Source organism: Tachyglossus aculeatus, chromosome 3 (assembly GCF_015852505.1).
Source record: "Tachyglossus aculeatus isolate mTacAcu1 chromosome 3, mTacAcu1.pri, whole genome shotgun sequence".
Taxonomy (NCBI): domain Eukaryota; kingdom Metazoa; phylum Chordata; class Mammalia; order Monotremata; family Tachyglossidae; genus Tachyglossus; species Tachyglossus aculeatus.
This window is the reverse complement of record NC_052068.1, coordinates 46,093,916-46,121,645: the sequence shown is the minus strand read 5'-3', so window position 1 is coordinate 46,121,645 and position 27,730 is coordinate 46,093,916. Positions and strand designations below refer to the sequence as shown.

Genomic DNA, 27,730 nt, shown 5'->3' with positions numbered 1-27,730 from the left:
TTCACATATTTCCTCAATCTCTACTTGCCTGTATTTGACTTGACTGTGCTGTCAAGCAATTGCCTATTGGGAGACTTTCAATTTTTTAAAAAGTATTAAATTCTGAAGTGCACTCCTTTATCATGTCTTTTAAAATATTAAACTTTTATTATAAAATAATAATAATAATAAAATACAGGTGGGAGATATGTTATAGCCTGCCCTGTCCAATGCCCCTAGGAATAACTGGAGAAGAGAGCGGAAAACAGATAAAAAATAGCAGTCTTATTTTGAAGATAAGAAAATGGAGATGATGGGCAAGGAATGAATTACTGAAGTTCACCCTGCAAAGTAATAGTGAGAAACAGTGTGGCCTATTGGAAAGAGCATAGGCATGGGAGTCAGAGGACTTGGGTTCTAATCCAAGCTCTGCCACTTATCTGCTGTGTGACCTTGGGCAAGTCACTCAACTTCTCTGGGCCTCAGTTTCCTCATCTGTAAAATTGGGATTAAGACTGTGGGCCCTAGCTGGGTCCAACCTGATTATTTTATATCTACTCCAGTGCTTAGTACTGCACATAGCACATAGTAAACATTCAACAAATAACATAAAAAAGCAGTATGGCCTAATGAACAGAGAACAGTACTGAGACTCAGGTGACTTGGGTTCTAATCCCAGCTCTGTCACTTGCCTTCTGTGTAACCTTGGATAAGTCATTTAACTTCTTAGGGCCTCAGTTTCCTAGTCTACAAATTGGTTATTCGCTACCTGTTCTCCCTCCCCCTTAGACTGTGAGCCCCAACCTGATTCTCTTACATCAACCTCAGTGCTTACTTAGTACAGTGCTTAGCACAGAGTAAGTGCTGAACTATTATTATCATTACTATTAATAACAATTAGAAGAATGCTGCAATAGGACTAAAATCTTGTCCCTTCAACCTTGAGCTCACCTAGAGCGAAGTAGCTTTCAACAGTCCACCCTGCCTAACATACTAATCTCATGGCACAATTCTGCAAGTGACTTTGAAAGTTTTTTTGTCCTCTTTTAATTGAAGTTTTATTTTTCAGCCACTGCCTCATTGAGTATCCCAATTTAGGTCAGGTGAATTAGGAGGAATTTACAAACCTTGCTGTTTAATTTCTCAGCACTCTGTTGGATTATCACTAGATTATGCTCAATGAATACACTATAATGAACTATTTTTTTTCGTTCTACCTGTTCTGCCATTGAAGGAATTAATACTCCTTTAAAATATCAAAAACTCTAGTGACAGTGGTAGCAACAGTCTCTTGTCCTGTTACTTAAAGGTTACTCCACGGTGAGACAAGAGGTTGCTAAGGGAAGACTGATTTGTCTCATCATTCCTTGTTTCCTAGTAGAGTTCTTTTCTTTACCCCTAACATAAGTTAAAAAAAATTCAAGCAATGGTGTTGGTGTTTCATACTAATTACACATCCACTGAGTTCAGGGAAAAGATGTGGGCTTGAAGAGTAAACTGAGAAGCAAATGGAAGAAAGCTGGGAAATTTAGCTTGATTCAGTGATCAAATATGCTGATTTCGATTTATGTAAATTCAACAGAGTTTAGAACTTTGGATGCAAAAGGAGGAAAAGAGAACTTTCATCTCCCTGATGGCAACTGTTAAGTTCACTGCCTTCTAGAAGATGAGCATGGAGCATTGGTGACTAGCAGCATTTTAAAGGGGTTTAAAGGACTGCAATATGTAAGCGTAATAATGTAACATAATAGATGCAGTGGTGTGTTTTTTTCACCAAAATTATCCAGGAAATATCAACAATGTTGAAGAGAAACTTTGTAAAATTAGCCCACCTTGCTTTGGTAGTTACAGGCTAAATCAGAGTTGAGATAACTAATTACTGAGTTCTCTTCTGCCCACTTGCAGCAACTGGAAATGTTTCATCTGGAAGAAAGATTGGGTAGAAGGAAAGTGACAGAGGTTCCCCTAGCTCCTGACACTAGCAGGGGTAGGTAATCTTTGCCATTCATACCCATGTCTCCAGTAACCTAAAAAATCCTTCTCTGAACCCCACTTCACTATTCAGTTATGGTCCATTTCCCTCTTCCTATGCCAGTCCAAGCTCCTTAAATGTGTAGGAGGCAAAGAAGGAGCTAGCAAAATAGGCCAAGAAGAAGCAGCCGCGAGGTAGAAAGAGAACCTGAAGAGAACTGTGAGTGTGAAGCAAAGTTTGGTAGTGTTCCCAGAAGAAGGGGGTGGTCCCCAGTGTCAAAGGCAGGTGAGAGGCTGAGCAAGATTAGGATACAGTCTTCTACTTTCATCAACAAGGTGGCCATTGGTAACCTTGGAGAGATCTGTTTCAAAGGACATCTAGGGTGAGTGAAGCAGGCAGAAACTGGATTGTAGAGGATCAAAGCTACTCACCAGTTAGAAAACTGTGGGTCACTTCCAAGGCTCTATTCTGGGTCCTCTTCTCAATTTACATTCACTGCCTTCGAGAGCTCATCAGCTCCCCAATTTTTTCAAATACCACCTCTATCGGGATGACTCCCAAATCTAACTCAAGCACTGTCCTCTCTCTTCCTCTACAATCTCACAATTCCAGAATATTATAATAATAATAATGATGGCATTTGCTAAGCACTTACTGTGTGCCAAGCACTGTTCTAAGCGCAGGGGGATACAAAGTAATCAGATTGTCCCACATGGGGCTCACAGTCTTAATCTCCATTTTACAGATGAGGTAACTGAGGCACAGAGAAGTTAAGTGACTTGCCCAAAGTCACACATCTGACAAGTGGAGGAGCCGGGATTAGAACCCATGAGCTCTGACTCCCAAAACCGTGCTCTTTCCACTGAGCCATGCTGCTTCTCTACATGGATGTTCTACTACTGCCTCAAGCTCAGCTGGGTCCAAAACTGGACTCCTCATGCTCCATCCTAAATAAATATGATTGATTGATTCAATCAATTATATGTATTGAGGACTTATTGGGTGCACAGCACTGTTCTAAGCACCTGGGGGAGTCAATATCCATAGAGTTGGTAGACACATTCCCTGCCCATAGGGAGTTTACAGTCTAAAAGGGGAGAAAGACATTAAAATAAATTACAGCTATGTATATAAGCACTAGGGAGAGAGAATGGGTGACTATCAAGTGCTTAAAGTGTACATACACAGCCAAGTGCATAGGTGATGCAGAAGGGAGAGGGAGGATAGGAGATGAGACTTAGACAGCAAAGGTCTCTTAGAAAAGGTATGATTAATAAGGCCCTGAAAGTGGGGAGAGTGTTAGTATATTGTAGATAAATAATAATAATTGGCATTGGGAATTCCAGACCAGAAGGAGGATGTGAGCAAGGTGTCGGCAGCAAGATAGACAAGATCAAGGTACAGTGAGTAAGTTGGAGTTAAAGATGTGAAGTGTGTAGGTTGTAATACGAAATCAGTGAGGTAAGGTAGGAGGGGTGAGCTGATTGAGTGCTTGAAGCTACTTGTACTGAGTTTCTGTTTGATGTGGGGCTGGATGGACAACCAAGATTACAGTCTTGAAGATTGTCTGATAGTGTGTTTTGGGCATGCCCATTCACTTTTACCATCATTACTTGTCTAATGAGCCAGTATTTCTTATGTACATCCATAGTAAACACCTAATTTTAAAGTAATCTTTTATTAGAGAGGAGTCATTCTTTTGTCAATACCCAAGTTTCAGCAGAAAAGACATCAGAGAACAAATCACTCATTTTGGACATTTAGATATAAACAAGAATCATGAAGCTATAAATGCAAAGGATGTGTTTAGATCAGCTACTTGAGAAAAAAAGAATTTAATAATAAGTTCAATCAAATAAAGCAAGCTTTTGTTTAATGAGGTAGGTAATTTTATGGAAAGGCTAAATGTGTTTATTGACAGAGATGAAAGGATCCTGAAATAGGCACTACAAGAAACCCCTTATCAACTTGGACACTATTAGTGTTTCAATCTGCCTTATCAAATCAATTAGCCCCAAAAAGAGGAATCTAATGAAAAGCATATTTTTACTAAGTCGAAATTTAATTTGTTTATGGAGCAAAACAAAGCCAGAACTTCTTCTTGCTACCTTTCCACTCCGCAAGGATGTGGACTTAAATAAGATCATAGCATATATTGGCTCATAATGAGCTGATGTAAAATATTCTGAAGATCTGGAATAAAACAGCTCCTCTAGAATTAACACGTGTTGACCTACTTAGCCAAAGGTGGAGGAATGGTAACTTAGTCCTATGCGAGCTAAGGTTATGATTCTAATTTCATCTTTAAGGATTCAGGGTCTTTCAATACAGAGTTTGAATTGTTTGCACTTGAGGAGCAGGAAGGTGGATTGCACCACTAGCAAAAAAAAAAAAAGAAATACTGTTCACCCAGGCTTAATTATGATACATTTCTCTCAGGGAATTCCTAAGCAACAGTCCATCAGTTCTTCCAGCATCCCAACAAGAAACAGTTTGGCTTAGTGGAAAGAGCACGGGTTCGGGAGTTAGAGGACATGGGTTCTAATCACACCTCCCCCACTTGTCTGCTGTGTGACCTTGGGCAAGTCAAATAACTTCTCTGTGCCTCAGTTACCTCATCTGTAAAATGATGATTATAAGTGTGAGCCCCACGTAGGACAACCTGATTACCTTGTACCTACCCCAGCACTTAGAACAATGCTTAGCACATAGTAAGCGCTTAACAAATATCATAATTATTATAATTATCTTCATAAACTGGCTCTTGGTTACAGTCTCTCCCTAGACAAAAATTATATTCCCATCCCTTAGGACCAAAAAATGCTGAATGTTTTGTTCAAGATCTGTTTGAGATCTAACCCAATCAATCAATGGCATTGACTGGACACTTACTACGTGCAGAACACTGTACTAAGTGCTTGAGAAAGTATAAAACAAGAGAGTTAGTTCACATGTTCCCGCTCCACAGTGAGCTTACACCGAGTGTAGAGAGGAAGCTTACAGCCTAGAGATATCAGGGTAAATTGAGCTAACCGTAGAATATCACAACAGCGTTCAACAGTGACAGGTAGATCTATGCCGGTTCTACTTACTGCTGATAAGTGCTCCAACAGGTACATGACGTCAATCATGTCTGCGAGGATGAGCAGTCTAGTAACTGCAGCCAGCAGGGCTCGAGCCGCTTGGACCACTGCCTCTCTTTTGGGTAGAAAACAGGGATCATCTGTAAATCTTCCTGCTGACAACTTCAGAGCCTCACCTGCAAAGCATAGGCCCCAAATCAATTAAGCATTAGGTCTCAATTTCAGTATTTATCAGCCACCCTAGTTTCCCATATCATTAATTTTAAGACATAATAATAAAATACTATCACTGTATAGCACATTTCCTCCTGCTAAAAAAACAAACTGTTATTTATTTTAGATAAATGACTTGGTATTTAAGGAGCAGAAGTTAACCATCTTCCTACAAACTGTACTCAGTAGGTTCTATCTTTTAACATTATCCAATGATATCACCGTCAACTGCTTGAACTGCTGACTCATTTGTGTGATAGATTTCATTACAAAATCCTTAATTGGAAATCAATCAATCAATCAATCATATTTATTGAGCGCTTACTGTGTGCAGAGCATTGTACTAAGGGCTTGGGAAGTACAAGTTGGCAACATATATAGTCCCTACCCAATAGTGGGCTCACAGTCTAGAAGAGGGAGACAGAGAACAAAACCAAACATACTAACAAAATAAAATTAATAGAATATATATGTACAAGTAAAATAAATAAATAAATAGAGTATGTACAAACATATATACATATATACAGGTGAAATCATTAGGTTTTCAAAAGTAGGTAGGATACACGTCTTTCACTGAGTCACTTTCCAATTCAATGGGTAGCAAAAACAGGTTTGTCCTATAAAATAGCCAGATTAGACATCAACTCTCTAATGAAGGTTTACTATAGAATTACTGTCTCAATGTGGATAAAATAATTGGATCCTGCATTTATAAAAGAAAAATGATGTTTTCTACACCAGACTGGTGCAGGAGAAATGTCACATTCATTTTTAATAAAGCATTTCAATTTTTCTTGATATCTATTCAACATTTCAACTTAAAGAAATAACACCAATTATTTTTACTTTCCCAGAGTACTAGGAAACATTAAAATGCTACTGGTCATGAAATTCCTTTAATAATGAAGGATAACAGATTTGAAGTATTCCTTTGACTTTTAAGTACAATAACCCAAACTTGTCCAGTATTTTCAAGAGATGAAGTTCAAGGTCTCCTTCCATGTTTTTAATTCACAGGCATATTCTTGAGATGAAAAATGCATATTTTCTGAGTAGGTTGGATATCTGACCAGCACAAAGGAGATAAGCTATTCATATATTTTGGTTTATCTGATTTTTTTAATCTCTTCTCATGATTAGATGATTGATACATCGGCGAATTTTAGAAACAGCTGGAAATAGAATCAGACTGTGGGTTAGTAGAAATCGCTTACAAAAAGACCATTAACATATGCCATCCATCCAGAACCATGACACCTCTGGTATTTCTAGCCCTGTGCTGTATGTTGTCTTTTGCATAAAAGTCAAGGGAATTATAAGGCAGTTGATCCTGTTCTGTTACAAGGTTTAACTGAAAGGAAAGAGGAGCACACTTGTTCTAACAGATATATTCAGCATCTGAAACAGGCATTCCATAATACTGACCATTTAATGACTAGGTATATTGTTATAGTGTACACTCCCAAGCAGTTAGTACAGTGCTGTGCACACAGTAAGCACTCAATAAATACAATCAACTGAATGAATGACTGACTTGTAACTTTTCTGCATGCTCAGCCCCTCAACCTTCTGAACCAAACTCTTCCATTGTTCAGCTAAGCTCCCTGACATAATAATAGCAATAATAATAATAATAATAATAATAATAATATTTGTGCCAAATATTGTACTGAGGTACTGGGGTAGATACAAGATAAACAGGTTGGACACCATCCCTGTCCGACATGGGGTTCATAGTCTAAGCAGGAGGGACAACAGGTATTGAATCCCCATTTTACAGATGAGAGAACTGAGACATGGGGAAATTAAGTGATTTATCCAGGGATTTACATTGGGAAAGTGGTGGATTTAGGATTAAAACCCAAGTCCACTGATTCCCGGGTCCATGCCCTATCCACTAGACCACGGTGCCTTCATCCCCAGAGTTCCTTTTCCTCAAACCTCAGATTCAATCCTACTATTGATATTCCAAACTTTATAGATGTTCTCTTCTTTAATCAATCAATTAATCATATTCATTGAGTGCTTACCATGTGTGAAGTGTACTGTATAAGTGCTTGGAAGCATCCACTATAACAGAGTTGATAGATACGTTCCCTTCCCACAAGAAGCTCACAGTCTACTCACTCCCAACAGCCTTCCACTTTTACCCTTGTGTCTAATTCTGTTTCATTTACACACTTCATTTCCCACTCTGAATTGCATAGGGGTCATGGCTGCCATGATTCACATAGTGGGCCACCTGTAATTCATTAAAATGTAAAATGAACATTATATTTACTTAGTAGCTATCACTTACTAACACAAAATTATTACTATTATTATTATCATTGTTATTTTAATGGTATTTGTTAAGCACTGACTATGCTCCAGACACTATACTATGTACACTGGGGTAGATTCAAGCTAATCAAGTTGGACACAGTCCATGTGCCACACAGGGCTCACAGACTTAATCCCCATTTTACAGGTGAGGTAACTGAGGCCCAGAGAAATTAAGTGATTTCCCAAGGTCATACAGCAGACAAGGGAGCTGGGATTAGAATGTCAGAAGCATGGTATAGTGGATAGAGCACTTGCCTGGGAGTCCGAAGGTCATGGGTTTTAATCTTGGTTCTGCCACTTGTCTGCTGTGTGACCTTGGGCATGTCACTGTACTTCTCTGTGCCTCAGTTACCTCATCTGTAAACTGGGGATTGAGCCCCATGTGGGGCAAGCAGCGTGGCTCAGAGGAAAGAGCCCGGGCTTTGGAGTCAGAGGTCATGTGTTCAAATCCTGCTCCACCAGTTGTCAGCTGTGTGACTTTGGGCAAGGCACTTAACTTCTCTGTGCCTCAGTTACCTCATCTGTAAAATGGGGATTAAGACTGTGAGCCCCACATGGGACAATCTGATCATCTTGTAACCTCCCCAGTGCTTAGAACAGTGCTTTGCACATAGTAAGTGCACCTCCCCAGTGCTTAGAACGGTGCTTTGCACATAGTAAGTGCTTAATAAATGCCATCATTACAAGGACTTTGTCAACCCAATTTATTTGTATCCACCACAGTGCTTAGTACAGTTCCTGGCACATAATAAGTGCTTAACAAATACAACTATTATTATTAACCCAGGTCTCCTGACTTCCAGACTCATACTCTTTCCACTAGACCTCACTGCTCCTTTAAATTATGTCAGTGTTAGTAAATGATAGTTACTAAATGACTGCAATATTTATTTGACAGCAATAGGAATGAATTAGCTAGGGTACTTCCTCCTTCCCTACATTCTATAAACTGGTCCTCCTGTCCAATGTACAGCCTTGACATAGTTCAAGTTGGGGCAGAAAATAAATTTAGGTACTGCACCCACTTTTGCTTCAGTTACTGCTTTGTCAGGCCCCTAAACAGGGATCTCTGGCAGCATCTCTTCCCTGAGGCTCTTAATTTGGAATATGTTTACTCTTTTAGGGTTTTCCTAACTGGTGAGGATAGATTTTCTAAGTGCCTACTAGGGAAGACAACTGGTATTTTCAGGTTTATTTCTGGATCTTATTGCAAAACAATTGTCACAATATTACAAATTCTCAGCTCAAGAAAATACCACCAAATCTCAAAACTATGGCACTAGGGAGTTCACTAAATTTATAGCAAATTTGGGGTATCCTGGGATTATCCAAGGTTTACGTTGGCCTGGATGGCTTTAGGCATCTGGATAGACACTTTGCGATGAGCACCAGGCATGTATGGGTTGGCTATCAGTTGAGCAAGCCACCATAAGGACTTCTGGAGAATCTGATGCAGTAGGGCTGTGGAACCATTCCAGCCCCTTCCTGCAGTGGTAGCCACGTTACATCTCCTCTCTCCTGTCACTTTGGCCAGAATTCCCTGCGGTTTCCTGGAAATGACCCTCCCTCCTCACTATTTCTCTTGAAATCTTTTGAGAGTTCAAAACTGCCACAGGGCTTGGAGTGTGTTGGTGAATTTGTTAGTGGCTATAAGCTCTTTGTGGGCAGGGGTCACATCTACCAACTCAATTATATTGTATTTTCCCAGGCACTTATTAGTACAGCTCTCTGCACACAGTATGTGCTAAATAAATACCGCTAATTGATTGACTAGTGCCGTGGTCAAGCACCAAACTGCTGGGTGTCGATGTTGCAAAGGTAGTATGATGAGATGTCAGTGATAGCAGATGACAGTGTGCCTTGCCCAGGGTTGCTCATTATCACTATCATCATCAAACATTTGTTGAGGTCCCATGAAGGACAAAAGTCCTGTACTTGGCACTGACCTGTTTATCTTGTATCTGCCCCAATATTCAGTACAGTGCTTGGCACAAATATTACAATAACTATTATTATCACTGTTGCTATTATGCTAGGGAGCTTAGCTTAACAATGAAAGAGTCTGGTCCAGAAGGTAGAGGGACTGAACATGCAGAAAAGTTATGTCAGTCATTCATTCAGTCAATCATATTTATTGAGAGCTTACTTTGTGCAGAGCAATGTACTAAGTGCTTGGGAGTGTACAGTATAACAATATAACAGTCGCATTCCCTTCCTACATCAAGCAGGCCATCATTGGCTAACCAGAAGTAAATGAGATAGGGGGGCCAAGGCTCAGAGAGAGAGTAAATTATTAAAGTTGCCGTGGAAAAGAGAGCTCTTAGTTCATTCCTGCCTGAGGGTAAGAAGCTGTGAGGACTAGAGATCTAGGTATCGATGACCAGGAAGACAGGAAACTGAGAGGTCAATTGAATGACTACAGAGCAAAAGCATTAACGTTTATGTTAAGGGCATTGGTGCTTTATTTTGGGGTGAAGTAATCCTTATATTTGGGATTTGGCATGAACAATACGTAACTCAATAAAGCATACTTATTTTTACACCACAGCAATCTACAAATGGACACACAGAAAATGACTAATGGAATTTCTCCAAGACAACAAATAAATTTCAACAAATAAATACATAAATAAAAATGGATAAATTTCAAATAACAAACAAGAAACTTCTAAACATCAGCTTCGAGGGGCTTCACTAATTGTCTCCTCATCTCTCCAGTAACCACTGGCTTCTCCACCAGCTGTCTCCATCTTACATTTCTACTCTCTTCTCCCACGACACCGCAGTTTTCACTCTTTGCTGCTCCCAAGCTAACCTCCTAACTGTACCTCACCCTTGACTCTCCCACCTTTGACAATGCCCTCTAAAAATGTCACTTTTTTGTTTTTGATCATTTATAGCTCTGTCTTAATCCTTGTTCCAACCATAAATTATAGTATTTCTTAAGCACTGACTGTGAGCCTAGCACTGTTCCAAGTGCTGGAGGAGATGCGAGTGAATAATGATGGACACAGTCTAAGTAGGAGGTAATAATAATAATAACGTTGGCATTTGTTAAGCGCTTACTATGTGCAGAGCACTGTTCTAAGCACCGGGGTGGGGGGATACAAGCTGATCAAGCTGTCCCATGTGGGGCTCACGGTCTTAATTCCCATTTTACAGATGAGGGAACTGAGGCACAGAGAAGTGAAGTGACCTGCCCAAGGTCACACAGCAGACAGGTGGCGGAGCCGGGATTCGAACCCAGTAGGTAAATTGATATCTGCCTGTTTCCCCCATTAGATCTTAAACTCCTTGAGAGCATGGTAAAACTATGGTAAAATCTCAGTGGAAAGAGCACGGGATTGAGAGCCAGAGGTCATGGGTTCTAATGCTGGCTCCGCCACGTGTCAGCTGTGTGACTTTCGGCAAGTCACTTAACTTCTCTGGGCCTCAGTTACCTCATCTGCAAAATGGGGATTAAGATTGTGAGCCCCACGTGGGACAAACTGATCACCTTGTACCTCCCCCTCAGCGATTAGAATAGAGCTTTTCACATAGTAAGTGCTTAACAAATGCCATTATTATTATTATTATTATCCTAACCCTCTCAAGCAAACCCTTTTATAAAAATATATATAAATATCGACTTATATCTATCACTGATAATGGTATAAATAACAATATAAACATTGGAAAGATAGTCATAAGTGCCATTTCATTTGCTGATCTCTGGGTACAATATATTTGTAAAAATTACAAGCAAAAGAAGAGGCACATGAAGGCTTTTTCCTTAATTAAAGTGCATTAGGGAAATCTCAGGGAAAAAATATAAAACATTTTAAATACTGCTCATAAGAACAAACCAACTAATTTAATATTTTCCTACCACTATGCATTATCTGTTCATTCTAGGTAATTAGTTTCCTTAGACAGGCATTAAAAGCTGACTACTGGAGGAAAAAATCATTACTGAACGTTTCATTTTGTGTCTGAATTAGAGTCGTGGCTCAAAGAAGATAAGAAATGCCATACAAAGATAGGACAACGGTCTATCCAGCCCAGTTCTTTGTGCCCTAAATAATGACAGTGTATTGCCTGGACCGTCATCCTAATACAATGGTGGATTTCTCAACAGGTCCCATAGACTTTGGCCTATAGAGGAAAATTCTGATTGGTGTCAGAACAATTTTTCAGGAAAAGAAAAAAAAAATTAAAACTATTACATTAATAGTATTGGACCATGTACCTGTTACAGGTTCTCACCTGGAGAGTTTCCAGGACTCTACCAGTCTCAGCTACTGGAGGGAGAGTCAAGCAGAGGCCTACCCATTCCATTCCTAGCTTGGGCGGTGGCTAGCGAGTGGAAAACAATCTGTTACAAGTCAAAACTCACCCTTGCTGGGCAGCAGTGGCATGCTAGAGAATCGAGGGTGGAGACTCTAGTTTACTGTTTGGAAGACGGCAATGGTAAACCACTTCTGTATTTTTACCAAGAAAACTCTATGAATACACTACCAAAATGACTGCAGATGGAGAGCTGGGCGTTCTGGCAGAGATGCGTCCGTGGTGTCTCTATGGGTTGGAAATGACTCAGTAACATAAGACAAGACCATGCACCTATAAATAGTTTTTCAACTTCAGTCTGTGCTCTAGAAACTATACACCCATAGTGCAATATAATAAGCAATGTGGCATGTTTGCTCATTCAAGCAGAGTGATTTAAAAGTAAATTTTCCACAAGAGGGGCTCGTCATACATAGGATAGAAAAATCTAAGTGTCAATAAGCTTAGTGCCCAAGGGAGTGGCTGCAGGCAATGAAATGGCAAATCATTGCCTGTCTATGAAGTTGGAAATGCCCATTCTAACATCCCTAATTTCTCCCTTGGAATAATTCCTCAAGGAATTACCATGTGTGAAACATTCTAAACCCTTCTTAACATCTCTAATATCCCTAAGTTTTTCCTTTAATAAGCCATTATGAACATATATCTGAATTGATCCAAATCCTCCTGACTGACATTTTCTGCTGGCAAAATTCCTGTGGTAGAAACTTTTAGGTGTCTACTACCTGCAGCAACATGAACTCACATAATTGCATGTGTCATGTTTTTAAAGGCATTTACACTCCCCAAGATGAGGACCAGCATCCTATATTGTAAATCAAACAGTAAAATAATTATACAAATATATAGTTGCATTTACTGGACAGAAATTGCTGCCCCAAACTGTTTGATGATTAATTCTCTCCAAAGGATGATGGGCTCTATAAGTGAAAATGACACAGAAAAATAATTTATTTGTATGTTAGTGCTTTTACTCATTTTACCTCATCTTTCAAAAAAGCCCTTCGTTTAACATCATTCTACTCCGGATGATAATCTTAAACTTTTTCCATTTTGCTTTTTCTTTCTGAAAAATGACAAATCTCCGTGATTTATGCCTTTCCAGCTGAGCTATGCTGAGCCAGTGAACATTGGGATTTATTCCTTTGACTTACTGAGAGCAACTAAAAGAAGCTCATTATGCTGGGTTGTAAGAGAAGGTGTCCAGGCTATTAATTTCTATTCTCCAAAGAGTGAGGCCATGCCCATAGTTCACAAAATTTAACCCTCTGCTTGGCTTCCAAGGGGAAAAAAAAAATGGAAAAATTCCTCTGATTGGTTCTAAATGTCAATATCTAACCTCTAGCCTGAGGATATTAGAACTGGGTACTCCATTGCACGCTCTACACATCCTGTGTAATTTCTCCATGGTTTGGTTCTCTTTGACTTAAGTGGAAATTCCTTGCATGGACCAGAAATGGAAGGAAATGAGAATGGAGGTAGTTACATTTAAGTACACCTTGATTAGTTTTAAATAAGATTACCAGCTTTCAATTTTAATCAGCCTAACAAAGCCTCACCCACAGGGAGCTTGGGTAATAAAGAGGAATTCAGCCCGCTTCCTGCTGGGAATCCAGGCCCTACAGCTGTGATCAGGACAATAAATGTCTGGCAAATTTATCCTCTCAAATGCCACCTCGTTGAGAGCAGCATGACTGCTCATCAATAAGGTCAAATTTGCCACAACTGGTGGTGCTCCTTATATAGAGATGACGGCCACAATTTAGGGCCCTGGCCCACACATAACCCCCAAGGAATTGAAACTGTGGGAAGCGCCTGTACAGAGAGTTATAGAATCTCGCCTTTATAAGACATAAAACATGACAGAGATGAATGCTCCGACTTCTAATTAAGCATAAAGCTAAATTTATCACATGACCCACGGGAAATGAAAGGCTTAAGCAATTTTCTAAAATACTACAGTAGCTAGACAAGTCACAATACCATCTTTCAAAATATAGCCAAATATTCCTCCTTCAAAACTGCTTCAGTTCTGGAAATTGAGCAAGAAACCCAACCTCAATTCCGCTCATACATACCACCACACCGCCAATTATTTTCCATGTTCCATATCGTGCCACTATCCATTTCAGGGATTTGTTAGCATCTTAAGGTTTCAACACTATGACTCAAATATTTTACTAAAGTATAAACTTTGTTCTCTTCACCACCACTATCAAAATTGTAGTAAATTGATTAAATTGCAAAAAGCATTGATGATTATATCAATAGTGACAATTATCTCTGTAAACCATTAGCGAAAGCTTATATTAACCAAAACTCCCTTCATAGAAAGTGCCTTTTTACAGCACATTATGTAAATTGGGAAAAAGTCCTTAAATAATACTCTCTAAAAGGCTCAATTTATGACTATCACAAAAATTAATAAGCATTTGTATCTAATTTTATGAATATGAATTGCTTAATGCATTAGTGAAGATAAAAATATCAAGCTAGATTATGGAAAATAGTAATATTTTCTCTAAAATACCATACTTCCTTAAAAATACATAACCACTTCTTAAATCCTCATCCTGCTCACTGTGCCCATTCAGTGAACTATCTGGGGTTGGTTTTGAGGAACAGAAACAGATCAAGAGCAGAGCTTCTGACTTCAAATTATTCCATCTGAGCTAGAATGAAGCAGGACTGGGTAAATTGAGCTAAATGCTTTTAAAGAATTATTGGAGAGAATAAGGTGGGGTTGTTTTTCCTCCTTTTTATGCTATTTTAACAATCATGGTATTTATGAAGGTATTAAGCTATAAGTCCCCTAGACTGTAAGCTCCTTGTAGGCAGGGAACATGTCTACCAACTCTTCTCTTTTAGTGTTTTTTCCTGTGTGCCAGGCACTGTACTAAGAACTGGGGTTGATACAAGTTAGTCAGGTTGGACACAGTCCACAGAGGCTCACAGTCTTAATCCCATTTTACAGACAAGGTAACTGAGGCACAGAGAAGTGAAGTGGTTTGTCCAAGTCCACACAGCAGACAAGTGGCGGAGCCGGGATTAGAACCCATGACCATCCGACTTCAAGGCCATTGCTCTAGGGAAAGCGTCTACCAATTCTGCACTCTCCCATGCACTTAGTACAGTGCTCTACGCACAGTAAGTGCTCAGTAAACACGACTTAGTGATTGATTGATTGATTGATTGGAGTGAAAATCAGATACCTACCCCTTTAAGGGCTTACTGGCTGAATCTGCAGATTTCTGAAGAACAGCAAAAACCCTGATAGGAAAACTGCATTTTTTACCATTGGTTTCACCCTTGCTTCCAAACCTTTGTTTGTGTCTTAAATGAGTACAGTTTTCTAGGCAACAGTGAAGTCAGCAAACAGACATTTTGTCTGGGAATGAATTGCTTTTTATTTTTCACTTTTGTTTTCACCTTTGCTTCTAAACACGTGTTTCTGTCACATTGAGGCAAAAGTCATCTGCTTGGCTAACAGTGGTCAAATCAACATTCTGATTATCCTTCTTAAATTCCCTGTACACAAACAGCACGGAGGATAACAGTAAAAATAATAACTGTGGTACACATTAAGCACTAGGGGTAGAAACAAGATAATCAAGTTGGACATACTCCCTATCCCACATGAGGAGCACAGTCTAATGGGAAGAGAGAAAAGGTATTTAATCCCCATTTTACAGGAGGAAACTGAGGCACAAAGTAGTTAACCCCTCAGAGCAAGCAAGTGGCAGGGTCAGGATTAGACTCCAGGTCTTCTGATTTACAGGCAATGGCTTTTTTCACTAGATCATGCTACTTCCCCTAAAAAGGCTTATTTTAAAAGTTTAGAGTCAAACAATACAGAAGAGTTTGGAAACACCTGATTCATACAGCCCTGGCTTTGGTCATAACTTCTTCATTAGTAAAATGGTAATGCTTATAAACCTCTTATCCACTCCATAGGGATAGTGAAAATAAAATTTTTGAAATCAACTTCAGTTCCTCAAAGGAACACACTGAGTAAATGTCCAATGATCTTACAATGTAAAAATATTTTTACTGAGTTACGTTTACATTTTAATGACTTCTCAGTGATTTTGTACAAAGTTAGGCATAATTGTCACTATTATAATCTCCCAGTCAGGATACTGGCTATAAAATTTCCAAATTAGTTTCTTACCCCCAAAACCTCAGGGATCCCACTACTAGCCCACTGCTCTAAATCATTCAGATTCACATTTGCCTCCACTGTTTACGTCTGCCAGTCTGCTTTTCCAACCGCTTCATGATATCGATCGTCATCTTTTCTCCAAAGCTATTTGCCATCATCAAGAAACTTTCCTAGTATAGAGTTCTGAAAAAGTCTCTTCCTCTCCAACCTGCCAGGATCCAAGAGCTTTAATAGGAGTCATGATCATCTGCCGCCTCTGCCCAGCCCCTCTGCGGCATTTGCGATAGGCAGGTGCACCTGCTCTCGATCCCACGCTATGATCCCAAGAGAGTGGGTGGGAAGGACTCATGCTTTGGAATACCAGCCCCTTCACACGCTCAGCACCGCTACCAGCAGTTTCTCTTCAGACGAGCTGGAAATTTTCTTCATTTCAGTTTCGGGGAGTGCTTGGGGGCATGGGCAAATGATAAAATCGATGGCAGGCTACTGAGGAAATTTCTCTCTGGCTCTAGAAATCTGTTTGACAGTCAGACCCTTTTGGATTCCAAGTACCTAACTCCACTCCAGTTCCATCCCTGCCGGTGTCCTGCCGTCAGCTTTCTGAAAATAATATTTATTTTCTGCACAGACGCGAAAACGTTCTGCCTTGACCCCTCAGTAAGAGATGTTAATCCATTCAGGGAAAAGTGCTGATGCTCTTGAAATGAAAAGTACTATTCTCCCAAGGTTGAAAAGGATGCTTGGCAATCCTTAAACTCAATAAGGCGGAATTTATACACAGAGGAAGGGAAAGGATTGACCCCTCCATGCTGACGCACGTACGGAGATCTGCGCCTGATCCCTTTGCATGGATCATCCAGTGGTAGGTATACAGTACGTTGGGTATACAGAAACAGCGTGGCCTAGTCCCTACTGAGAGCTCACCTCCTCCAGGAGGCCTTCCCAGACTGAGCCCCTTCCTTCCTCTCCCCCTCGCCCCCCTCTCCATCCCCCTCATCTTACCTCCTTCCCTTCCCCACAGCACCTGTATATAAGTATATATGTTTGTACATATTTATTACTCTATTTATTTATTTATTTTACTTGTACATATCTATTCTATTTATTTTATTTTGTTAGTATGTTTGGTTTTGTTCTCTGTCTCCCCCTTTTAGACTGTGAGCCCACTGTTGGGTAGGGACTGTCTCTATATGTTGCCAACTTGTACTTCCCAAGCACTTAGTACAGTTCTCTGCACACAGTAAGCGCTCAATAAATATGATTGATTGATTGATTGATTGATTAGTCGAGACAGCACAGTCCTGGGAGTCAGAAGAACCCGGGTTCTAATCCCAGCTCTGCCATTTGTCTGCTGTGTGACCTTGGGCTAACCACTTAACTTCTCTCTGTCTCAGTTACCTCATCTGTGAAATGGGGATTCATAATAATAACGTTAATAATTATTATGGTATTTGTTAAGCCTTACCATGTGCCAGACACTGTTCTAAGCACTGGGGTAGATTCATTCGTTCATTCATTTGTATTTATTGAGTGCTTACTGTCTGCAGAGCACTGTACTAAGTGCTTGGGAAGTACAAATCAGCAACATATAGAGATGGTCCCTACCAATAACGGGCTCACAGGGTAGATACATGATAATCAGAGTGCACACAGTTCCTGTCCCACATATGGCTTACAGTCTTAATCTCCATTTTACAGATCAGGTAACTGAGGCACAGAGAAGTTAAGTGACTTCCCCAAGGTCACACAGCAGACAAGTGGCAAAATCGGAATTAGAATTCAGGTCCTTCTGTCTCCCAGTTTCCCAGACCCATGCTCTATCCACTAGGACATGCTGCTGTGAGCCCTGTGTTGGACAGGAACTCTGTCCAACCTGATTGACTTGTATATACCACAGTACCTGGCACAGAGTAAGCGTTTAACAAATACCGTTTAAAAAAAATGGGGGATTGGATTGGATATTAGTTGGCAGTTCTGTCACCCGCAAGTCCCCTCCCCAACCACCCATGACAAAGAGTAGAACTGCACAAGGCCTGGAGGCTCCTGAGCCTGGTGTCAGGCCCCAAAGACACCACTGGACAGAAGGGTCTGATACCTACACTTTCAAGACAGGTCAAGAGGCTCAAAAACCCCAATTTGTAGGACAGAACCGCATTAACCTCAAAGGCAAAAGCAGAGAAAAGCCCCGGCTAGGCTAATAATAATAATGGCATTTGTTAAGCTCTTACTATGTGTAAAGCACTGTTGTAAGCGCGGGGGATACAAGGTGATCAGGTTGTCCCACGTGGGGCTCACAGTTTTAATCCCCATTTTACAGATGAGGGAACTAAGGCACAGAAAAGTGACATGACTTGCCCAAAGTCACACAGCTGACAATTGGCGGAGCAGGGATTTGAACCCATGATGTCTGACTCCAAAGTCCGGGCTCTTTCCACTGAGCCACGCTGCTTCTTACTAGTGGCTTAGTGGCTACTTTGACGGAGTTAAAAATCTTCCTCAGAATCATCCTGTAAGCAGGATTTCCAGTGAAAATAAATGTCATAGTTATTTAATTATTAAGTGCTGAGGGCCAGCTTCATAATTCAGTCATCTCCCCAGACCAGTCCATTTGTCATGATTACATTAAGCTGCTTAAATGCCACATAGCGTAACGATGTCATACATAATATTTTGCAGAAAAGTGTTTCTCTGCCATCAGAAGCAGTGTGACCTATTGGACAGAGCAGGGGAGTGCGAGTCAGAAGGATGTGGATTCTAATATTGGCTCTGCCACTTGTCTGCTTTGTGACGTTGAGTGAGTCACTTCACTTCTCTGGGCCTTAGTTACCTCATCTGTAAAATGGGGATTGAGACTGTGAGCCTTCTGTGGGACAAGGACTGTGTCCCACCCAATTTGCTAGTATCCACCTCAGCGGTTAGTACAGTACCTAGCACACAGTAAGTGCTTAACAAATACAACAATTATTCATTATTATTATTATTATTACTATTATAACACTACTGCCTCTATGTTTGTGAGGGGTTCCACTGCCATCTTTGTGAATAGCCATGCTGTGGACCCCTCTGGTATCATGTCCCAAGACAATGGCTTAGCTTGCTTACCAACTGGAGCCAGCTCTGCAAGTGCTCTCTCATAGCAGATATGCACAAAATTACTTACAGCAGAGTTGATTTTGAGACTCCACAACTGCAGGTTCCACCAGCCAATTTACATCCAATTAGCAAAGTGAGGAGCCATACTACAGTTAATTGAAATATCTCTGAGGAACAACTAGCCAGGACTCTAACGTTCCACTTTGAAATTTCCCTGTGCATTGCACATATGCATATGTTTGACGTTCCTTTTGCCACTTCGGTTCCTGCCCCCACAAAACTACTCTTAGTATCCCCTTTGTGATTGAAGACCTATCCAAGCTCATAGATCAGTTTAAACAGTCAATCTACCTTGTCTTTGTTCTTATTCATGAGGACATCATTAATCAGAAACCATTGTGGTACCTACACGATTACCCTTCCCTATCGAGCTTTAGACTAACCTGAAGAATTACAAAGCTTGAAGTAGTGTAAAACTACAGAAGGCTCGCCCATCTTTTCTAGCAGTTTAATCAGCATCACCAACTCCACTAATGTCCTGGAACGTAGTCAATTTCACCAGCATTGAGGGAAAGGTCATTGCACCTTAGCTTTCTGGGTGGGACATGTGACAAAAATGGATCACAGCAGGCTGCCCAAGAAGCTGCAGCATAATGAACTAATATGAGGAATATGCAAGCAGGGAGAGCAGACAAACTTTTGAAAGGACTGGAACACACCTGCACACTTGGATCTGTGACCTTTGGACATTTGATTTGTTGTCTTATTCTGTCGACCCATAGCGACGCCATGGGCAAATCTCTCCCTGAGCACCCTACCTCCAACTGCAATCGTTCTGGTAGTGTATCCATAGAGCTTTCTTGGTAAAAACATGGAAGCGGTTTACATTGCCTCCTTCCGAGCAGTAAACCTGAATTTCCACCTTCGACTCTCTCCCACGTCACTGCTCCCAACATAGGTGAGTTTTGACTTGTAGCAGATGGCCTTCTACTCACTAGCTACTGCGCAAGATAGGAATGGAATGGATATGCCTCTCCCGTAGTCAAGACTGGTAGAGTACTGGAAACCCTCCAGGCGTGACCCTGAGAGGTTTTGGTCATTTGATAGTTACTTACATATCTTTAAATTGTATATTATAAATTATATAATATCTTATGGGCAGGGAATGTATCAGTTTATTGTTATATTGTACTCTCCCAAGAGCTTAGTACAGAAGAGTACAGTAGAGAAGCAGCATGGCTCAGTGGAAAGAGCACAGGCTTTGGAGTCAGAGGTCATGGGTTCAAATCCCAGCTACGCCAATCGTCAGCTGTGTGACTTTGGGCAAGTCACTTCACTTCTCTGTGCCTCAGTTCCCTCATCTGTAAAATGGGGATTAAGATTGTGAACCCCACGTGGGACAACCTTATCACCTTGAATCCCCCCAGTGCTTAGAACAGTGCTTTGCACATAGTAAGCACTTAACAAATGCCATCATTATTATTATAATGCTCTGCACACAGTATAAGCTCAATGAGTATGATTGACTGACAAGAAATGTATCTGCTAATTTTCTTGTATTGTACTCTCTCAAGCACTTAATATAGTGCTCTGCACATAGTAGATGCTCAATAAATATCATTGATTGATTGATTGATTGATTGATTGATTAAGTAGTATAATAGGGGATTGGCTGTTGGACTAAATAGCAGCAAGTAAGTTAGACCTACAGCACCTTGGTGAAGAATTGCTCTCCTAAAGCAAAGTCTTTGGGGAAATGAAAATACCAAGAAGCAGATTTCAGAACAATGTTACAAACAGCAAACATATCTGTGTGGTCAAGAAGTCAAGAACTTGTTGCACATGTACATACTGTGGCATGTAGTGTCAGTTTCACTTCAAACTCCTCAGACAGACCATATGTATGGATAAGATCTAACCTTTATAAGCATCCTCTACAATCATGAAGGGAGCATTATCAAGTTAGTGATGTTCTACTGGCATTCTAAATGAATTGATTGATTTGATGGGTCATTTTGATTCCATTATTACTCTACTACTATGAGTAATACCACATCAGCCTCCTTACAGACTTCCCTGACTCCAGCCTCTCCTTTCTCCAGTCTATACTTTACTTTGCTCCAAATAATTTTTCTAAAACATCAGAATCCACAGATCTCCCCACTCCAAAAATCCTCCGATGACTGCCCATTCTTCTATGCATCAAGAAATTAATATACAATCTTAAAATTAAATATGCATTAAGAACCCCCCCCCCCCGAATTATCCTCATCCCTCTCCCACTACAACCCAGCTTGCATGGTGTGCTCCTCTCAAACCAACCAATTCACTGTGCCTCATTCTTGTCTACCTTGCCACTGACCTCTTGTTCACACTCTCCCTTCTACCTAGAACTCCCTCCCCTTCAAATTCAGCAGACCACTCATCTCCCCTACTTCAAAGCCCTCCTCCAGGAGACTTTCCCTGATTAATCATTAATTTCCCCACCTTATTCCCTCCTCTAATGTCACTTCAGCACTTCTGCATCACTTTAACATTTGCGTTCTCTGTCTTTTATTATATTAGTTAAGTGCTTATTATGCACCAGGCACTGTTCTAAGTGCTAGGATAGATACAAGTTAATCAGGTTGTACACTTTCTCTGTCCCACATGGGGCTCACGGTCTTAGTCCCCATTTTACCGATGAGGTAACTGAGGCACTGAGAGTGACTTGCCCAAGGTCAAACAGAAGACAAGTGGCAAAGCTGGGAATAGAACCCAGGTCCTTCTAACTCCCAGGCCTGTGCTCTATCCACTAGGTCATGTTGTTTCACGGAATAATAATAATATTTGTTAAATGCTTATATGCGAGCACTGTACTAAGTGCTGAGTAGATACCAGGTAATCTGGTCAGAAACAGTCCCTGTGCCACACAGACCACAGAGTCTAAGGGGGAAGGTGAACTGGTATTGAACCCCATTTTACAGATGAGGAAACCCAGGTAAGGAGAATTTAAGTGATTTACCCAGGTCACACAGCAGGTAAGTGACAAAGCTGGGATTAGAATTCAGGTCCTGGGAATCCCAGTCCCGTGTGTTTTCTACTAGGCCACCTCGCTACTCAACCCCTAATCACAGTGTCCTTTCTACCACGGACCTTTCCCCAGCCCTGGGAGCACTTATGAACATGTACCTACGATTGTATCTTTAAACTCGTTGCTTTGCCCTATCTGCAATTTATTTTAATATCTGTTTCCCTGTAATATTATAAAATACTGCAAACAGGGATCATGTCTACTAACTCTATTGCATGCTCCCAAATGCATCGTAAAGAACTAGCACTCAATAAATTTGATTTATTGATTGACTGACTGATTAAAGTGGGGATGGCTTGCATTTCCCCAGTTCACATCCTACCTCATTACCCTGGGACCCCATAACACACCCAGCCAAGTGGCCATTAGAAATACTGATGCAGAGTATTCTAACATGCCCGGTTATAGCAAACAGCTGCAAATTTTCTGAATGAACACCAAAGGAGATAATGTACCATGGGCACTGGGAGTTTTCCGGCAATTAGAAGTTTACAAGCAGCATAAGTAATTATCTCATCCATCTTCAAAGGCTGTGTTTTTTTAAACATTCTGTGAGCTCCACACTGCACAAGGAAGCTTAAATATGTTAGAGCAAGACTTCATCACTGCCTTTCAAATGAAGACTGAACAGTAATCTCCTCAAGTACACTGTCTTTGGTTCAGAGAGATTATGTTATTTGTGACTTAATGCTTATCTAAGAACACACTTGAGACGTGATAGCAGCTAAATACAGGCAACATCAACATTGCAATAGATGGAAATAATGTGGATAACAGCTGTTGCCTTTGAAACCATATATGGGCCGTAGGGAACGGCGGTAAATACCAAACATTTTAGCCGAGGCTAAGCCCCACTGAGTTTGCTGGAGAGGTGTGGTGGAGTAGGGGAGGAAAGGACATAATCCAACATATGAAACTATTACATCATTTTAGTAATAGAGTGAACGTCCCATAGAACAACAAATTTAAAAATATATTTTTTAGGACAAATCTTCCTTAATACTTTGATTCCAACATCACCTGAGTTCTTTGAGACAGAAGCCAAGTTTTCTTTCTTGTGTAACGACGGGAAGGGAAGCCTTCCATATTTCCTACCTCCTCTCCAGCCACATGGAACTGCAGAATTCAATGAGAACTTTTGGCTCCAGATCTCCCTATGCCCCAAGAAATCAATCAATCAATCAATCAATCACTGGGATTTATTGAGTGCTTACTGTCTGCAAACACTGTACTAAGTGCTTGGGAGAAGACAAAATGATAGAGTTAGTAGGTGCAATTCCTTCCCTCAAGGAGGGGCTCACCCTCCTTTCTATACCGTGAGAACCTGGGAGCCAGGTATTCTGTAATCTGATTATCCTGACTCTACCCCAGTGCTTAACACAAGCAGAAAAGCAGTGTGGCTTAGTGGCAAGAGCCCGGGGTTGGGCCCCCTCTTCCAGACTGTGAGCCCACTGTTGGGTAGGGACTGTCTCTATATGTTGCCAGCTTGGACTTCCCAAGCGCTTAGTCCAGTGCTCTGCACACAGTAAGCGCTCAATAAATACGATTGATTGGGAGTCAGAGGTCGTGGGTTTTAATCCCGGCTCCGCCACTTGTCAGCTGTGTGACTTTGGGCAAGTCACATCACTTCTTTGTGCCTCAGTTCCTTTGTCTGGAAAATGAGGATTAAGACTGTGAGCCCCATGTAGGACAATTTGATAACCTTGTATCTAACCCCGCGCTTAGAACAGTGCTTGGCACATAGTAAGTGCTTAAAAAGTGCCTCCTTCTCGCCTGTCCCGCCGTCGACCCCCAGCCCACATCATCCCCCCGGCCTGGAATGCCCTCCCTCCGCACATCCGCCAAGCTAGCTCTCTTCCTCCCTTCAAGGCCTTACTGAGAGCTCACCTCCTCCAGGAGGCCTTCCCACACTGAGCTCCCTCCTTCCTCTCCCCCTCTTCCCCCTCCCCATCCCCCCGCCTTACCTCCTTCCCCTCCCCACAGCACCTGTATATATGTATATATGTTTGTACGTATTTATTACTCTATTTTATTTGTACATATTTATTCTATTTATTTTATTTTGTTAATATGTTTTGTTTTGTTCTCTGTCTCCCCCTTCTAGACTGTGAGCCCACTGTTGGGTAGGGACCATCTCTATATGTTGTCAACTTGTACTTCCCAAGCGCTTAGTACAGTGCTCTGCACACAGTAAGTGCTCAATAAATACGATTGAATGAATAAATAAATGAACAAAAACCATCATTATTGTTATTATTATTAACACAATGCTTTCGTATATAGTAAGCACTTAATAAATACAACCATGTTTATCATCCTTATTATCCGAAACTAAGTTTGGAGAACTTGCAGGTTTACTGACCCTCGCCCTTTCCTAGCTTGTTTATGAAATGATCTGCAGGTAATTATGTAAAAGGAAGAGACACTGTGGCAGGAAATATTGATAGTTAACAGATAAAATTGTCAACCCAATTGTTTAAGACATACTTATATGTGAATGCTCTAGATATGTGCTCTGTCATACAAATATTTTGCAAATGTAGAACTGGAAGGAAAAGAAGTGGTTTGTATAATATCAGAAGGGTTTAGACTGAAATTTAGATAGAAAAGCCTTTGCTACATTTAATTCCAAAAGAAGACAGACGGCAGTTTGTATGTTATGATTAATGCCTAGCAGATATTAAAAATGTCAAAAAGCAATACTAGCCCAATATCTGCCTAGTCAAGTATGAAGAATGGACTGATTCAAAGAGGGTCCAAAAAGAGAATAACCCCTCTACCCTATTTGGTCAGCTGTTCCTGTCGCAGACACGTTCTTGGGTTTCAGAAACTTCATCCTTTTAGAAATCTCACTGTTCCCAAAAACTTGCATAATTAATCTTCCCCCATTTTCTCCTCTCCAAGGATCTCCTGTGCTCTCTCTGACATCAATGAGTGCTCAAAGTATACATTCAGAGGAGAATAGCAGAGCAAAGTTCTATACTACAATCTAAGAAATAATGATTTCTAAAATACAGGATTTTCTGCCAGACAGTTGGAACAAAAGAATAGCTAAGTTTGGAGTGCACCAAGTATTTAATTACTCACTTAAAAGTTTAAAACTTATTTGATCGTCAGGACTTGGAGAATGATTCAGATTACCTTTAAAGCTCATCCTCTCGTTTTAAATGAGGCATTGTTAGGAGGAATAAGTTAATGTTGGTGAAGTGTTTTGTGGACATAAGAATGATTTAAATCATTATCTCAAAGGAGGTTGAGTCCTGTAAAAAAGAGTAGCTTGGCCTAGTGGAGAGAGAACTGGGAGTCAAGAGACCTAGGTTTTAGTCTCTTTTTTTGCTTTTTTATGGTATTTGTTATGTGCTTACTATGTGCCAAGCACTGCACTAAGCCCTGAGGTAGATTCATTCATTCATTCAATCGTATTTATTGAGCGCTTACTGTGTGCAGAGCACTGTACTAAGCGCTTGGGAAGTACAAATTGGCAACATATAGAGACGGTCCCTACCCAACAGTAGGCTCACAGTCAAGAAGGGGGAGACAGACAACAAAACAAAACATATTAACAAAAATAGAACATATTATGTGCCAAGCACTGTTCTAAGCACTGGGGTAGATACAAGGTTATCCCACATGGAGCTCACAGTCTTAATCCCCATTTTCCAGTTGAGGTAACTGAGGCACAGAGAAGTGAAGTGACTTGCCCAAAGTCACCCAGCTCACCTTGTACCTACCCCAGCGCTTGGAACAGGGCTTGGCACATAGTAAGCACTTAACAAATACCATCCTTATTAGTATTATTACTATTTAGCGGGGTCCCAGGTATCTGACCTCCGGCCCGGCCTGGAGCGGTCCAGTTGCCATGGCAACCTCCGGGTCAGAGGGCACGGCTCACCTCCCCCTTTTAGACTGTGAGCCCAATGTTGGGTAGGGACTGTCTCTATATGTTGCCAATTTGTACTTCCCAAGCGCTTAGTACAGTGCTCTGCACATAGTAAGCGCTCAATAAATACGTTTGATGATGATGATGATGACTTCCCCTTCTCAGAAGCGCCCCAATGCGGAAGCCCCAGCGGGTCGGTGGAGGGGAGGACGAGAAGGCAGAGGAGGAGGAAGGAAAAAAGGAGGAGGAAGGAGGAGGAGGGAGGAGGAAGTGGAAGGCAAAAACTCCTCACCTTCAGATTCAAGGCTCTCCAAGCTAATAAGGTTGGACATGGTCCACGTCCCACATCATCATCATCAATCGTATTTATTGAGCACTTACTATGTGCAGAGCACCCACATGGGTGTCCCAAGATGGCCTTGGGGTACCCGCCATCTCAAGGTCAAATGCTATCTCATGACCACCTGAGCCAGCAGGTGGAACTTGGAAGTGGGTGTGGGATACCGTCCCCACAACCAAAACTTCTAGATTGCCAGCCCAAGCCGGGAATACAGAAGGTGTCCCTCACCCCCGTGCCAATCAAATTAGGTATGGAGGAGGGGGGAGGGCAGAGACTGGATAAACTGAGGCCGGAAGCTGGAATGGCCTAGGGACACAGATGATAAATACCTGCAGCCGCTGGCCCTCTGTGCAGAGGATGGAGACTTGCAGCAGATGGCTGCAGGGCGCCTCTGTCTAGATTGTGAGAAGCCCGCTATGCCTGCACCAAGTGAGGAGCCGTGGGATGGGGGAGCGTGCCATCCCGCTGGACGCTTGTGGGGCTGGAAGCCAGGTGCTTCGCCATGGGTACGTAATGCATGAATGGATTCCTCTCAAGTGGAAAATACTCGTGGGTGGGAGCTAGGGGCTTCCCCACGGGGGTGTAACTCAAGTGGATTCCTCCCGAGTGGGAAGTGCACATGGGTGAGAGCTATGGGGCTACCGCCCCATCATGTACAAACAAACTGTCAGGGAATTCCTCCTGGATGGGACCTGGATCTTCTGCCATGCGCGAGTAACGTATACATGTGTTCCTCCCATTAGGGAAGCTCTAATATTACTAATTAATCACATTCCTCCCAAAACAGAAGTTCAATTCATTGCACCTAAACAATTAAATAATTCAAATCGCCTCACAGAATAAATTTTATATAAAATTCCATCCCCGGCCCCTCCCTCCCTCCCCCTCTCCCTCTCTCTCTACGCCGATTCCCAAATGAACCCATTCCTGGATGATGGGTGACAGTGGGACTCACAGTTTTAATATCCATTTTATAGCTGAGGTCACTGAGGCACAGAGAAGTTAAGGGACTTGCCCAAGGTCACACAGCAGACAAGGAGTGGAGCTGGTATTAGAACCTTAGATTAAACACCTGTCCTCCCTCCACCTTAGACTGTGAACCCCATGTGGGACATGGACTGTGTCCGATCCAATTATCTTATACCTACCCCGCAATTTAGTACAGTGCTTAGCACATAAAAAGCACTTGACAAATGTCACCATCATTATAGTGCTTGGCACATAGTAAGTGCTTAACAAATACCAGCATTATCATTATTATTCTTCCATGTTTACAATTCT

General features: G+C 41.3%; 1 protein-coding gene and 1 non-coding gene across 2 annotated transcripts in view; one reads left to right on the top strand and one right to left on the bottom strand.

The window, feature by feature from the left end:
* Positions 1-27,730, bottom strand: part of CTNNA3 (catenin alpha 3) — a 1,398,597-nt gene that overhangs the window by 1,291,579 nt on the left and 79,288 nt on the right. The window contains exon 4 of the mRNA XM_038743931.1: positions 5,044-5,210. Within this exon, the coding sequence (XP_038599859.1) occupies positions 5,044-5,210 (167 nt within the window). The remainder of the gene's footprint in view (positions 1-5,043; positions 5,211-27,730) is intronic.
* LOC119926348 lies at positions 11,801-11,940 on the top strand. Its single transcript, XR_005450233.1, has one exon. It is a non-coding gene; the product is annotated as a small nucleolar RNA SNORA7 (small nucleolar RNA).